The sequence below is a fragment of the Gracilinanus agilis genome, chromosome 6, assembly GCF_016433145.1.
Source record: "Gracilinanus agilis isolate LMUSP501 chromosome 6, AgileGrace, whole genome shotgun sequence".
Lineage (NCBI taxonomy): Eukaryota > Metazoa > Chordata > Mammalia > Didelphimorphia > Didelphidae > Gracilinanus > Gracilinanus agilis.
This window is the reverse complement of record NC_058135.1, coordinates 225,508,651-225,523,969: the sequence shown is the minus strand read 5'-3', so window position 1 is coordinate 225,523,969 and position 15,319 is coordinate 225,508,651. Positions and strand designations below refer to the sequence as shown.

General features: G+C 41.4%; 1 protein-coding gene across 1 annotated transcript in view; it reads right to left on the bottom strand.

Moving 5' to 3' along the window:
- The window catches only part of LOC123252484 (transmembrane emp24 domain-containing protein 11-like), a 28,110-nt gene extending 13,024 nt beyond the window's left edge, over positions 1 to 15,086 (bottom strand). Inside the window, exons 1-2 of the mRNA XM_044681780.1 lie at positions 14,960 to 15,086; positions 5,410 to 5,429 (exon numbers count right to left, since the gene is read on the bottom strand). Coding sequence (XP_044537715.1) covers positions 5,410 to 5,429; positions 14,960 to 15,086 — 147 coding nt within the window. The remainder of the gene's footprint in view (positions 1 to 5,409; positions 5,430 to 14,959) is intronic.
- Positions 15,087 to 15,319: the final 233 nt, after the last annotated feature.

The window sequence follows — 15,319 nt, the reverse complement described above, 5'->3', positions numbered from 1 at the left end:
CTCCTCCTCTTCCTCCTCCTCCTCCTCCTCCTCTTCCTCCTCCTCCTCCTCTTCTTCCTCTTCCTCCTCCTCTTCTTCCTCTTCCTCCTCCTGCTCTTCCTCCTCTTCCTCCTCCTTCTTCTCTTTCTTTTCCTCTTCCTTTACCTTCCATCTTAGAATCAATACTATGTATTGGTTCCAAAGATAGGCAATGAGGGTTAAGTGACATGCCCAGGGTCACACAGCTAGGAAGCATCTGAGGTCAGATCCGAACCCAGGACCTCTCATCTCTAGACCTGGCTCTCTACCCACTGAACCACCCAGCTGCCCCTCCAAATGATCTTCTGTCCATTTTGTACATACTGCACATGTATATATTGTTTCTAGACTGCAAACTCCTTGAGGGAAGAAATTGTTTTGTTTCTGACTGTTCCTGCAGTATCTGCACATTATTTGTATACATGGTCAGACAGAATAACTAATCAATTGTTTTTACTCAATTGTTTTTCTTTGACACAAAAGAAGGTTCAATTCAGGGATGGTGGGAGAGGGAGGAAGCGGCAACACTGGAGGAATACTAAATCCAGAAATGACAGTGCTGTAAAAACAAAAAATCATCATAAAACTTTTTTTAAAGACCATAAGTATTATTACCTATATATCTCCACTCCCAAAATATCTCAGTAAAGCCTGCAACAAAGACATAAAGCTAGACCATGCTGCAGGAGGAGATACCAGGAGGCCTATAAAGGGCAGGATGTCGCATTAGATAGCTTCTCATGTCTTTGTGACTCCCTCCTCTTTATGGCCCATCAGAGTATCCTTAGTGCAGTAAATAAAACAAATGGAGACAGCTAGAAATTCACAAGACATAAGCTCAAATAAATACCCTCTCTGTTAGCCTCTGAAAGCCACCAGGTTTGGGTTTTTAAGGGAATGATTTGTAGAGGAGAGTTCTGAGGCCAAGGACCATTCCCTGAGAAACTCCCAAGGGTCATGGTGAAGGTTGTGAGGCCAAACAGGAATTTTTCCTGTCCTAAACCCTACAGGATAGTCTTCTTGAACACCAAAGGTAACAACAACAACAGCAGCAGCAGCAAGTTTAAATGGCAACAAAGTGCTTTCTACACATCATCTCACTTTTCTAAGCCTTCCAAAACCTAGAGGTAGGTAGTACAAGTATCACAATCCCATATTGCCTCCTGAGACCTCCCGCTTCTCCAACCCAGAAGTGACTCCCCCAAATTATTTTATATCTATATTTACTTTGCATATATTTTGTATTTACACACACACACACACACACACACACATATAGTTTCCCTTTAGCAGGTTAAATCTGGCCTCAGATATTTCCTAGCTGTGTGACCCTGGGCAAGTCATTTAACCTCTGGCTACCATAGTTCCCCCATTTTTAAAATGAGGATAATAATACCACTTATCTCCTGGGATTTTTATGAAGACATATTTGTAAAGTGCTTTACAAACCATAAAGCACAATACTAGCTATTATACTATTATAGAGTCTTACATACATCAAATACTTAATGAACCTTTTTAAAAAATAAACCCTTACCTTCTTTCTTAAAATCAATACTAGCATTAGTTCTAAGGCAGAAGAACGCTAGGGCTAGGCAACTGGGGTTAAGGGACTTGCCCAGGGTCACATAGTTAGGAAGTATCTGACGCCAGATTAGTACTTAATAAATCTCTGTTGAATGGATATGAATGATTGATTGGCAGCTGTAGCGATATCTCCCTTCTAAAGAAATCAAGTCTGAAGAAGAAGGACCTCTCTAAGAAACACAGCTGTCAATCCATCATACATTGATTCACTCATTCAAATCATCCTTTGGGTCTAGAAGCATTCATCTATAAGAATTCTATATTAAAATGAAAATCCCTCTGGGAGGAGAAACATTAATAGTTTCCTAATATCTAACAGCCAGCTGAAAGCCCATACAGGATGAGTGGTTTTAAAAGAATGTGTTGGAATAAGTGTGCCACCAAACATAAGGAACTTATACTTACACACATTGTGTGTGTCTCCACCTTTCCCCCCAGGGATTCCATAAGGGAATGAATAATACTATGCCATGAGCAAATTGAGATTGAGAATCACTGTTGAATAGGATGGAGGCAGTGCCTGGGAGTAGAAGGAAACACTAGGGGGAAGCAAAGGGGCCCAGAAAGGAGAAAAGAGACATTTTCCAGACAGATCTTGAATTCACAGTGTTGTTGAGGACAGGACAGCTCCCTAAAGCACCACTGAAAAGGGGTGATCTGAAAGAGCTACTTGGCTTTCTAAGTGTCTTTTTGTAGAAGCACAGGAAGTCTGGTTCTCATCTACCCTTACTCCTACTAAACCATAGCATGATCAGCACTCTCTAGGGGCACTGACCCACCTACCACTTCCCAAAACTGTATTTAGGGTAGCCTCCCTATCTCCAATCCTAAAGCAGTTTCTCCTTTATCTAGAGCAGAGTGTTAGCACCATCAGGGAGGCAGGATAGTTAGAGACAGGAAATGGAAATAGCAACTGATTCCAGTTACTCTGAGGATAGAAGTAGCCTCTGTTCTACTCTGTGGCTACCTGGGAAATCTGGTTGACCAAGTCTTTCCCCCCAAGTCTGGCACTTAGTTTATGCAATCTGTAAAATACAAATAAGGGTACTTGTGTGATGGGGGCGGGGTTGACTCTTGTGTATATCACCTAAGGTAGCATCCCCTACATGAAAACACTGGGGCACCAGCTTCTGGGAGACAGAAGAATTGGCACACACCTGCACATTTTCTTTTGACCTGTTGTCACCCTCAGATGCAAATGCAAGAGAAGCCTAGACTGTGCCCCAGTCTGTCAATTCTTAAAACAGACAGTTTTGGCTATACAACCAATGGAAAAAGATTGCTCCCAACCACATGGTAGGTCAACACAAAATGTCCAGGCATGAGCCAGGTCTCCTTTCTCCCAGAAGCAGGTCTCTCACAATCTTCCATGCATGTGAGTGACTCCATCTTGGGTGGACTAGTCATGAGCCCAATCTGCATTACGCTTGTTATAATTACACTTGCTATTGTATGAAAAGAATTCTGACAACCTTTAAGTGCTATCAAAAGGGAAAAGTATTATTATTATAGAATGTCAGAACCAGACTTATCCTTAGAACATAGAATGTAAGAGTTGAAATGAACCTTAGAAACCATCTGATCCAAACCCTTCATTTTACACCTGGGGAAATTGAGACTTAGCATAGTGCCTGGCCTATAGTTGGTGCTTAATAAATGCTTCCTTTATTCCTTCCCTCCTTCCTTCCTTCCTTCATTCCCTTGTTCATTCCTTCCTTCCCTTCCTTCTCTTCTTCCATTCATTCATTCATTTGTTCATTCATTTGTTCCTTCCTTCCTTCCTTCCATAAGAAAGGCCTTTCCCAAGGTCAAAAAATGAAACAGCGGCAGAGTAGAGACTTGAACTTGGGTCTTGAACTATTTTACCACACTGCACTGCTTCTTTCCACAGTTTTCTGAAGGTGGAGACCTCATCCCCTAAGCCAGCTTGTGGGGGTGGGGGTGGAAGTTGGAAAGAAGATAAGATATAAGAAGGGGTCCAAGGTCGGGGCACTTCTACTACCTTCCACATGAAATGGGGAATCACAATATTACAATGAGTGGGCTAAGAAGCCATCAGACTAGAATGAGGTTGGTAATGCTGAATTTATTTCCTATCCTTCTAGCCTGCAATGCTGGCAACTGCCACCAAGTGGTGGTATTTTAAAACACCTGATCTCTCTTCAGGCATGGCTTGAGCCATGAAATACAAATAGTTCTTCCTGAGTAACTTTTATACACCTGAGTATTCAGAAAAGAGTCCAGAATAACAAAAGCCACCCAGAGAAAAAGAGAAGGAAAATACCAATTCTTATTTCTATAGCACTTTCCATTTGATCTCCACAGGAACTGTAGGATGGATAGCATAAGTAAATGTTATCCCCATTTTACAGATCAAGAAACTGAGACTCAGAGAGGTTAAGGGATTTCCCAGAATTCAACCAGGTAGCCACAGAGTCAGGATGCTGATGTTCTGATTCCAAATTCATTGCTTTTACTTGGAGGCAAGGTTCAGACCATCCTTTGCTCTATTCCACTCCAGATGCAGCCACAATATTCCCATGCAAGTACCCTTTCCCATCTCTGTCCCCGCCCTGCCCCCAACAACTTTTCAGTTCCTTTTATGTGTTGTCTTCCTTCATTAGAATGTAAGCTTTTTGAGGGCAGGGATTGCCTTTCTTCTTGCATGTCTTATATCACTAATACTTAACATAGTATCTGGCACATGGTCAGTGCTTAGTAAATAACTGCTTATTGATCTGATGATTTTCCTAAAAAAAAAAAAAAAAAAAAAAAGAAAACCTTACCTTCTGCCTTAGAATCAGTACTAACTATTGGTTTTAATACAGAAAAGCAACAAGGGCTAGGCATTTGGGGTTAAGAGACTTGTCAGGGGTCACACAGCTAGGAAGTGTCTGAGGTCAGATTTGAACCTGAGACCTCCCATCTTTAGACCTGGCTCTCAATCCACTGAGCCATCTAGTTGCCTCTTGTCTTAACTTTTTACTATGCCTTAGTACTCCCCAGGGGCCAGACAGAAACACTCATAATATAATTTATTTCATTAAATAATGTTAATAGATGTTTTATATATAATAATATATTATGTATAATATAATAATATTAATAAACATTTATATTGTACTTTAGGGTTTGCAAAGTGTAAATCACAATAGCCCTGTAGGGTAGGTACAATTATTATTTTTTAAACCCTTACCTTCCGTCTTAGAATCAATACTGTGTATTAGTTCCAAGACAAAAGAGTGGTAAGGGTAGGCAATGGGCTTTAGGTGACTTATCCAGGGTCACCCAGCTAGAAAAGTGTCTGAGGCCAGATTTGAATCTAGGACCTCAAATCTCTAGACCTGGCTCTCTACCTACTGAGCTACCCAGCTGTTCCCGGTAGATACTATTATTATCCCCATTTTACAGAAGAAGAAAATGAGGCAGAAGGCTTATGAGGGAGGTTATAAGGGACTTGCTTATGGCTGCATGTCTAGTAAGAATCTGAAACAGGATTTCAAGTTAGATCTTATTGACTTCAAGTCCAGAATTCAATATACACTTCACCTCCAAGAGTATCTACTCTTTTGAGGCTCTATGGAGGGTGGGGGAAGATGAAGATGAAGATGAATAAGCCACAGTTCCTACTTATGAACATCACCCTCTAAATGAGACACATTCATATGTAATGAGACATACAAATGTGGAGGGAGGAGGAAAGTGGGGAAATACCCCATCTCCAATGGAAGGCTTACTCTTTGGGTCAGTTCCCCCCCCCCCCCATAAAACTAAGTATAAAGAACAGAGGGGAACATCACATACCTCTTTATTGAAAACTGGATCTAGAGCAATGGTCGGCAACCTTTTTGGCCGTGAGAGCCATAAACGCCTGCGGAAGGAGGAGGATGGAAGCGGAAGGAGCTGGAATATGAAGGCCAGTCAGGAGGTGGAGCCAGATATGGCTCAAGAGCCATACGTTGCCAACCCCTGATCTAGAGGGTCAGACATAAGATGGCAGAATGGCGGCGGCCAGCATCCTTTATCCTAGCCTATCTATATTCCGTTAGAATGTGAACCCCTTGAGGACCTCACTTTGCTATTTATATTCTCAGCTCCTTTTTTGTCATTCACTTGTTTCAGTCACATACAACGCTTTGTGACCCCATTTGGCATTTTCTTGGCAAAGACACTGGAGTGGTTTTCCATTTCCTTCTCTAGCTCATTTTACAGATGATGAACTGAGATAAATAGGGTTAGGTGACTCACCTAGGGTCACCCAGCTAGTAAGTATCTGAGACCAGAGTTGAAGTCAGGAAAATGAGTCTTCCTGACTCCAGATCTAACTCTCTATGCACTATGATGTCTAGTTGCCTACAAATAAGTGGTAGAACTGGAAACAAGGCCAAGAAAAGAAAATAAGGCTAGCCATGTAATGAGAGACTTGGAAAGAGGCATGTGTAGATCTTTTGATGGAAGGGTTTGTTCAGGTAGGAGACAGTGTTCTTTAATGGAAAGGCTGGAATTGAAGGAGGAGGACCTGAATTCAACTCTTGCCTCAAGACACAACCTGTGTGGCTTGGTTCAAATCACTCACCTTTCCTAGACCTCAATTTCTTCTTCTATAAAATAAGGTGGGTTGGACTAGATTAATGATTTCCAAAGTGGGCGCTACCGCCCCCTGGTGGGTGCTGCAGTGATCCAGGGGAGTGGTGATGGCCACACTTTTTTTTTTTTTTTGTATTACATTCTATTCTGAGTCCAATAAATAGTTTCATAATTTCCAGAGGGCGCTAAGTAATATTTTTTTCTGGAAAGGGGGTGGTAGGCCAAAAAAGTTTGGGAACCACTGGACTAGATGGTCTATTAGATCCCTTCCAGCTCTGAGACTGCTCCTACATCAGCTCTGACATCTGATGTTCCTATGTATTCTGCCTTCAAAAAGCTTGTTTTGAAATGATTTTGTTTATCCAGAGTCAGACACCTAGTAAACGGTGGAAATGGGCTGGGAATACAGGGCTCTTGACTCCAGGTCCAGTCCTCTTTCTCTTACCCCATACTGTTTCTTCCTTTGGGAGAAAAGAAATTCTGGTCACATAGAGAATTGCCTTGGAGATTAGCTACCTAGTGCACACATACATTATGAAGCCATTAAAATATCCTGCATTCTCCATCAAGCCCTGTAGTTCCCTGCAAAGCGTGACTCATTTGAGACACTGTGGCAGAGCCAGGCTGAGATTGATCAAGTAATGAGTCGCCAGCCATCTGAGTGATTACCTTTGGATCAAAGAAAAACATCAAAAACCACTCTGTTCTCTGAAGCCTCAAAGCCTTTCATCACAAAATTGTCTGGCTCAAAGGGGGCTGAGTCTGACCTGGGGGTTGGGAGAAGAGAAAGGTTGGAAGCTGGGGAGCAGGGGTGTGGAGAAGGTTTGTAGAGCTTCTGGGACAGAAGTTTCTTCAGGTGACTGGGGTCAGGAAAACCAGCTTGGCAGAAGGTCAAGACCAAGAAGATAGAGCCGAGATTCCCTCTCCATGAGAAGAGAGTGTGAATGAGCCCCTTATAAGGAAAAGGGGCGACAAGCACTTACTAAGTGCCTACTATGTGCCAAGTTTATTTAGGCAATGGGGATACAAAGATAAAATAGATACATGATTTTTGTCTTATATGAAAATATTTATGTATAACATGTACACACACATATAATAAATGGGTTAATATGTATGTTTGCACAAGTATGTGTGTTTGGATACATATGTGTATAACACACACATATATATGCATGAGTATATACACACGTATCCACTTCCACCCCAAACCTGGACTAATCTGTGTTCAGAGGCTTAGTCCTTGGGGAGAAAGGATTTCTTGGGAGAGACTGATGGGAGGAGTGGAAAGAGAGTTTCAGAGAAAGGTAAGAAAAAACTTTTGAACAAGGGCTTGGAGATCTCCCTGGAGCCATAGACATATGAGAATCCCACCCCACAAATGTCCCTTGATTTCCAGGGCTAGCATGCCCAGAGAATGCTGGGAGTGTATTGTCCTCCTCCTGGTTAAACTGAGATCTCATCTGTCTCCTGAAAGACTCTTATTCTTGTATATTCATTCATCGAATCTGTCTATGGAAACATCTCTGATTTCTGTTTATTGCTTAATTTGAAAGAGGTTTACAAACTATCAGTGTGACTACTGTTTCTGTAACGAGCATTTCAGTGGGAAGAGTACTCAGCGGGCGAGAGTAAGCTAAGTGGCATCTCCCCTTTTAGAATGACCTGGGAAAGTACATTTTATTTTGAACCCCTGAAAGAGAGTTTCATGCCCTTAGACTACCAATATTTGAAGTCTGGTAAGTAGATAGATAGATAGATAGATAGATAGATAGATAGATAGATAGATAGAATTCTAGTTNTAGATAGATAGATAGATAGATAGATAGATAGATAGATAGATAGATAGATAGATAGAATTCTAGTTGGATATTCCTCTTAAAGATAGGAGAATGAAGGAGTCATACCCAGACTGAATCCTGTCTGCCTTTCCTCTACTACTAACCATGGAGCCATGACCTTCCTTTTCCTCTCCACAGAGGTGGAAATTGCAGTTTCCCTCTGGAGATGTAGAATGGAGCTTTGCAGGTGCCAGACCAGAGATTTATCTATCCATGCTGCAAGCAGGCTAACTACTTTATGTTAGATACATCCCCATTTATATTACACGGGGAAGCTGGGAGAATAAATTCTGAGTATGGCTATATATATAATGTAAATACAAAATAATTTGAGGAGATAGGAGAGGAGCAGTTTGGGGATCAGGAAAAGGTTTCATATCAGAGGTGGCATTGAATCTGAGTTTTAAAGGATGCTAAGGATTTTAAGAGGTAATAGTGAGAAGAGAATATGCTTTAGGCATAGGGGGAAGATTGTACAAAGAAAGGACGACAGGAACGAGAGTGTTATGTGCAGCAAACAGGAAGCAGGACAGTTGGGAGGGGGGGCTAGATATTGTCTCAGAATCACAGAGCTGAAAAAAGAGCTAAGAAGTTGCCCTAGAATAGGTTTATAGGTCTAGGGCCAGAGCCAGTTGGCACCTCAGAAGTCGTCTAGTTCAACTTTGTTATATAGAAAAGTGGACTGAGGTATAGAGAGGTTAAGCAATCTGTACAAAACGATCCAGGGCAGCTAGGTGGTGTCATAATGCACAGAGCACTGGGCCAGGAGTCAGGAAGACTCATCTTCCTGAGTTCAAATCTGCTCTCAGATACTTACTTCCTAACTGTGTGATCCTGGTCAAGGCACTTAACCTTTTTTGCTTTAGTTTCCTTTTTTTGTAAAATGAGGAGGAGAAGGAAATGGCCAACCATCCCAAGATCTTTGCCAAGAAAACCCCAAATGGGGTCACAAAGAGTTGAACATGACTGAAAAATGACTGACCAACATAAGACCACATACCCATGAAGTGTTAGAGGAACAGCTTGAGTCTAGATTTTTTGTCTCTGGATCTTGAAGGCTGGGTAGGATTTCAGCCAATAAAGAAGAGATTGGGCAGGGCAAGAAGGAGTAGATCCTTCTCTTGTTCATCAAATAGGATTAGTAATCTACCCAAACAAAAGCCAGGCAAATTCTCTCCATGCCAATCCACTAGCCAGAGAATACTGGCTGTATCTACTCTAATGAACTAAAAATGACCAGAAATGCAGATTCATGGGAGAATATATATATATATTAGAGTTTTGCAGATAGGGCCTCATGTCTAAAATATGTAGAGAACTTTGTTAAATTTATAAGAATAAGAGTCATCCCCAATTGATAAGTGGTCAAAAGATATGAACAGACAGTTGGATAAAGAAATCAAAGCCATAGAAAACTATATGAGAAAAATGCTCTAAATCACTACTTAGAAAAAATGCAAATCCTAATAGTTCTGAGATATCATCTTACACCTATCAGACTGGCTAAAATGATAGAAGGGCAAAATGACAAATTTTGGAGGAGATATAGAAAAATGGGGGTTCCAATACACTATTGGTGGAACTGCAAACTGATCAAACCATCTTGGAAAGCAATTTGGAATTATGCTGAGTTATAAAACTATATTCCCTTAGAGCCATACCACTGTTTGATCTGTTTCCCAATGAGACCAGGGAAAAAGGGAAAGAACTTGTATGTTCCAAAATGTGTATAGCAGCTTTCTTTGTGGTAGCAAAGAAGTGGAAATCAAGGAGATGTCCATCAGTTGGGAAGTGGTGGATCAAAGTGTTGAAAATGACTGTAATAGAATATTTACTCTATGATGTAAGAAACAATAAGCAGGTTAATTTGAAGGGGGAAAAAATTGGAAAGACCTACATGAAATAATGAAGAGTGAAATGAGTAGAACCAAGAAAATATTACATACAGCTACAGAATATTTGAGGAATAGCTTGTGAGTGTCTGCCTCCAGAGAAAGAACTGATAAATAGAAACATGAAAGACATAATCTGTATATTCTTTGTTGTTGTTGTTGTTATGCAATGCCTTGTGTGTGTGTGTGTGTGTGTGTGTGTGTGTGTGTGATAATTAGATTAAGTCTACACAGCCCATCTTTATATTTAATCACCAAAGGTGAGAACACCTTTAATTCTGGGAGGTTTGTAACCCCCATGTGCTGGAGTGAGTGATGAATCAGAATCAACTGACTGCCCCCTAGGCAGTCTATGAGAATTGTCTATTGTGATTGGACACACAAATTGGAGGTAAATGCAGGAAGTGGCGAAAGATGCTATCTTTCAAATATGATGGTAACTTCCTGTGGAGGAGCTGGTGTTTTGAACTTGGTATAGAAGGATCTCTGGTGGGACCTCTGACTCCTTCCCTTTGAATTGTCATGTGGGTAAGTTAGGCTGACTCTCTTTCTCTTCCCTTGGCATTTCTGGAGGCTCTACCCTCAAGGAGGCCTGTCTTCTTAGAGGAGGCCTTGTGGCTAGAAGCCTTGTTTAATTGACCTCTGTGCCCCTCTGCTGGGGCCTTTAAATTCTTACCTGGTTTGGGCCTCTGGGCCAGGCCAGAGTTCCTCTCTCTCAATTTCCCTTCCTTCAACCTTCCTAATTGTAAATAAATCTCCATAAAAGTCAATTTTGACACGAGATTATTCTTAATTGAGGATTGATAATAGTTCAATCCTCTGGCGACCATCTTTTAATATATTGAACCCATAAAACCCCTTTTTCACCCTTACATGTGGCTTGGGGAGGAGAAGATAGGAATGAGCTACCTGGAAATAAATTCTCAAAATTTTAAATTAAAAGAATTAAACTTATTTTACAAAATTCGGGGGAGGGGGAACACAGATTCAGCATTCAAGAAACATCAATAAAACGCCAAATGTATTTAACTTCAGTCTTGAACTTTGTAGAGCTCACACTCCAGTATTGGGGCAAGACATTGGTATATGGCATTTCACTACATAGTAGTTCATGAAAAGGGTACTAGAGAGGTGTGAACAAAATGAATTTCCTATACAGGTATGCTCTTTTCAGACTCTGTAGGTTCTCAGGAGTAAGGATAGATACTATATATATTTATATGTATATTTTATATATATATTTTAAAATATATATATATATATTTTAAACCCTTATATACTGGGTATTGGTTCTTAGGCAGAAGAGTGGTAAGGGCTAAGTAATGGGAAATAAGGGAAAACTTGTCCAGGATCACACAGCTAGGAAGTATCTGAGGCCAAATTTGAACCCAAGACTTCACATCTCTGGACCTGGCTCTTAATCCACTGAGCCACCCAGCTGCCCTAATATATACAATATTAGGCATCAAGTAGCTGATTCACGAAGTCTGGAAAACAGCAAAGGCTATACCTTTAGGTATATACCATCTCAGGCAGTGTATACTGTTATGTAGAGATGGAAAGCATGGAATCCCTGCAAAATACAGGGACAGCCTCACCCAGCATTCCAGGGGACCCCCCTGGAGAACTTTGGGTGAGGGGGCAGTTGAGAAGGGTTGAGACAGTTAATTTGTGGAGGTTGAAGTGAGCAGACACTCTGCTTACTACTCCAGACTTGGGGATCACTTGAGTGGCCATTGTGGTATAAGCCATTGTGGTTTCTACATAAGGGTTAGCCTGTTTAATAGGGTTGATCTTTGTCAACTTCAATACAACAACTATTTAGTGATTAGAGAGTAAACTATTCATTAATAGCAAGAGAGTCAGTTTTAGTTAAGTGCCCTTCATCCCCTCTTGTGGTGGGGGGGAAGGGCAACTTCAACCTAATAGTTCAGGGTCACCTTTCCTTATCCAAAACCCTCCATTAACCTCTTTAGTTTTCCTTTTTACTTCATAATATAACCTTTACCTTCAAATCTGTGCCTGGAAATTATTTGGGGGAATACTCACAACTCAAATCTGTTCAAGTAGTTTGAATCCTGTCTGCTGCCAGTTTTAAGAAGATCATTTATCTCTGTCCTCATCAGTTAGATAGCTAGCTTCTACTTATTCCTCTATCAGATCTGTGAGGAATATAAATTAAAGAAAGGGAACATCATTGGGGTTTCAGCCATAACAGAAACTTACCAGAAGAATCTTATCCAGTCTCCATCTTCCAACTGAAAAACAGCTACTGTTTAGGGGGGAGGGGTTTGAGATCCAGGAGTATCTAACCCCCTCCTTTTCTCACTGAAGCCTGTCAATCTGTGGCTCTTGACTTGAAGGTCTATTGGCCCAGACACATTTATCTGCTTCTCCAAATTATCTGTTATTATCGTCATAACGATACCAAATAGGGGACTTGTTTCCTAGCCATTAAGATCATCAGGAGAAACAGAATTAAAAATCTGAGATAACTCTGAATCCCAAAGATGTTTGGGGGTTGGTCAATGGTTTATTGGTTAATTGGTTAATGGGTATATGAGCATCGCTTACAAAGGAGATTTGAGAAATATACTGGAAGGTGACCATAAGTTAAAGTGAGGTCTTTTAATGAGAGAGCCCAACTCTAAACCAGTAAGGGTAGTCAAAAAAAAGAAGAGGTTGTATTTCTCTACATAGTCTCTGTCTGGAAGGCCTTAGAACCCCAAACAGGAAAAACTTCTTTCATGTGTAGGCATAGTTTGTGCCCTTTTTGAAAGGATGCATCACTAACCCAGGTGAGGATTTCAACTAAACCTTACACAGGAAGTGCTGCTGAGTCCTGCCCAGATATAATTGCTAGAGGTAGAAAGGCAAGGCAGAAGCTACACCTTACTCTCAAGGCTTTCACAGTTTAATGGGGGGAAATAATGTGCAGACAACTATGTACAAAGAAGATATATACAGGATAAATTGGTGATAATCAACAGCGAGAAAGCATTAGCAATAAGAAGAGAGTGGGATAGTGTGCCTTGGATTTCTGGAAGGAATGTTTTGTGACCCTGGATGGATCTTGCTATATACCCCACAATGGGCACATAGACTACGTGGAGAGGAATAATATGAAATAAAGCTAGAAAGGGAAAGAAGTGTGAGATGAGATTAGCACAGTGCCTGGCACATTGCATACATTTTTTTTGGTTGATTGATTGGGATAGTGCTAGTCTCAAATGCAAAGCAGAGGAGTTTGAAGTTGGTGGGCAAAAAGGAGCCACTGACAAAAATCACTGGGAAAATCCCCAGCTGTCTAGGGCATAGACGTAAGGGCTGGAAGAGTTGGGGCAGCAAGAGTAATTAAACAGAGCATTCAAGGACATTTATCACGAGCTCCCTTCCTGATATGGGGGAGGGGGAAGAGTTTGGGTTCAAGAATGAGGAATTAGAATCCTGTTATGGGAACTCCTGTGCATCCTCTCCCTCTCTCTTCCTTTCCTTCTCTCCCTTTCTCCCTCTTTTCCTCCTTCCCCTTTTCTCTCCCCCCTCTCTTTACCCCTTTTTCCACTATCCCCCAAAGTTCACCTGCATTTCTATCTCTTCCTCAACCTCAGGAGTTCTAACAACTCTCTGGTTATCTAAAGAACGGCTGCTATGGCTCTATACGCTAGAACTCTCCAGCATAACTAGAGAGATAAATTGACAAGAGAATATGATGATGTTCAATGGGAGATTAAGGAGAGAATAGAAAAACGTTATCAACATTTCTGAAAATACCACTAGACCTATGTCATGTTTTATTTCATTGCATTAAAAAGCCACAGATTCAATATAAATTCTGACTAGAATGTAAAACATGATATTGGATTTTCCATAAAACTCCACTCGGGGCAATAGGAGTGTGATTCTTTCCTTGAAGGACGCTTTAGCTCAGCTGGGTGGGATTGTGCTCGGCAAAGGCGGAGAAGCAACCAGAAATTCTGGTACCTGGGAAAAGCGTCCAAGACACTAAGGACAGACTATGAGCCTGGCTGCTGTTCTGAGGCTTCTGTATAATGGAACAAGATGGGAATGATTGAAAAGATGACATTTGGCATTCAAGAAGACCCACTGACCTTGACCTTCAAGGGGATGGGAAGGGGGGCTTCCTTGTAAGTCACTTGTGGTCAGATGCAGTCCTGCAGGAGAGAAGGGTAGCCTGACCCCTATAGAAGCACAGGCAATGGACTCCCTACTCCCTCTATACTCTTGAAAAAAGGAGGGGGGAGTCTGGGGGTGGAGGCAGGGAAGGCAGTGTTGACTAGCTCCCTCAATGTTGGAATGTAGCAAGATAAATTCAGAAGTCATAATACAGGACTGGTAGAGGATCACCAGGGGAGGAAGTCCAGCCCCTCTAAACTTGTGCACCTCAGAGCAAAGCCCCTGTTGTTTCATCCTTTTTTCCTGAATTTTGTATGATAGTTATATGTGTACAAAATGATCTTCCCCCTACAACCCTTCTAACTATGAGTTTCTTGAAGCCAGGGAACCAGTCTTATTCATCTCTGTCTGTATCACTCATAGCCCCAAGCACTGGGTCCTACCCAAAATAAGCATGCAGTAAATATTTCTTGAATGAATGGAGTGCCTTCAGAAAGACGTGGGCATCTTAGAGAACCGCAAGGCACACTGTCAAAGAAGATCTGCAACCATGTTTAGAGAGGGTCAGTGTTTAAGGCAAGGGTGACCAAGAGCATCACTCTTCTCTGTCCTATTCACCCACCTTTGGAGAATTGCATTCTGCTTTGGCATCACATTTTAAGAATACAGGCAATTTGTAACATGTGCAAAGGAAGGTGATCAAAATGATGGGACTATGCCATCTAAGGATCAGTATCAGGAACTAGGAATGGTTAGCCCAGAGAAGAGAAGGATTAGGGGAATTGATCACTGTCTTCAAGAAAAGGATGGTCACCTTGGAGATGGAATTTGGTTGAATCCACAAGGAATCTCAGAGCAATGAGCAGAATGACCATTTTGAACAGGGAAAACTTCTCTTACCTGTGATCAAGGTATCACTAGGAATATCCTCTATGATGCATTTCTCCTCTCTTTCTGCTACATGGAAATAGAACGCTGATGACATGGACACGAAGCTGAATAGTGAAAGAATAATGTGAGCTTCCATTCCTTCAGCTTTCCCCAGTGCTGCTTCTGCAATGAACCAGTTGTCCGTAAGTCTGGCCCTGTGCTCAATGCCCATTAGGTATTGGCATTTTCAGGGGATAAGCCAGAGAAATTGATTTCTGTGAGAAATAACATGTGGTGGTGACACCCAGGCAGGTAGTTCCAGTTACACCCATCAAATGAGATAAAAGGTACTCTGGACCCTCATACCTTTCCAAGCATGCAGGCACTAAA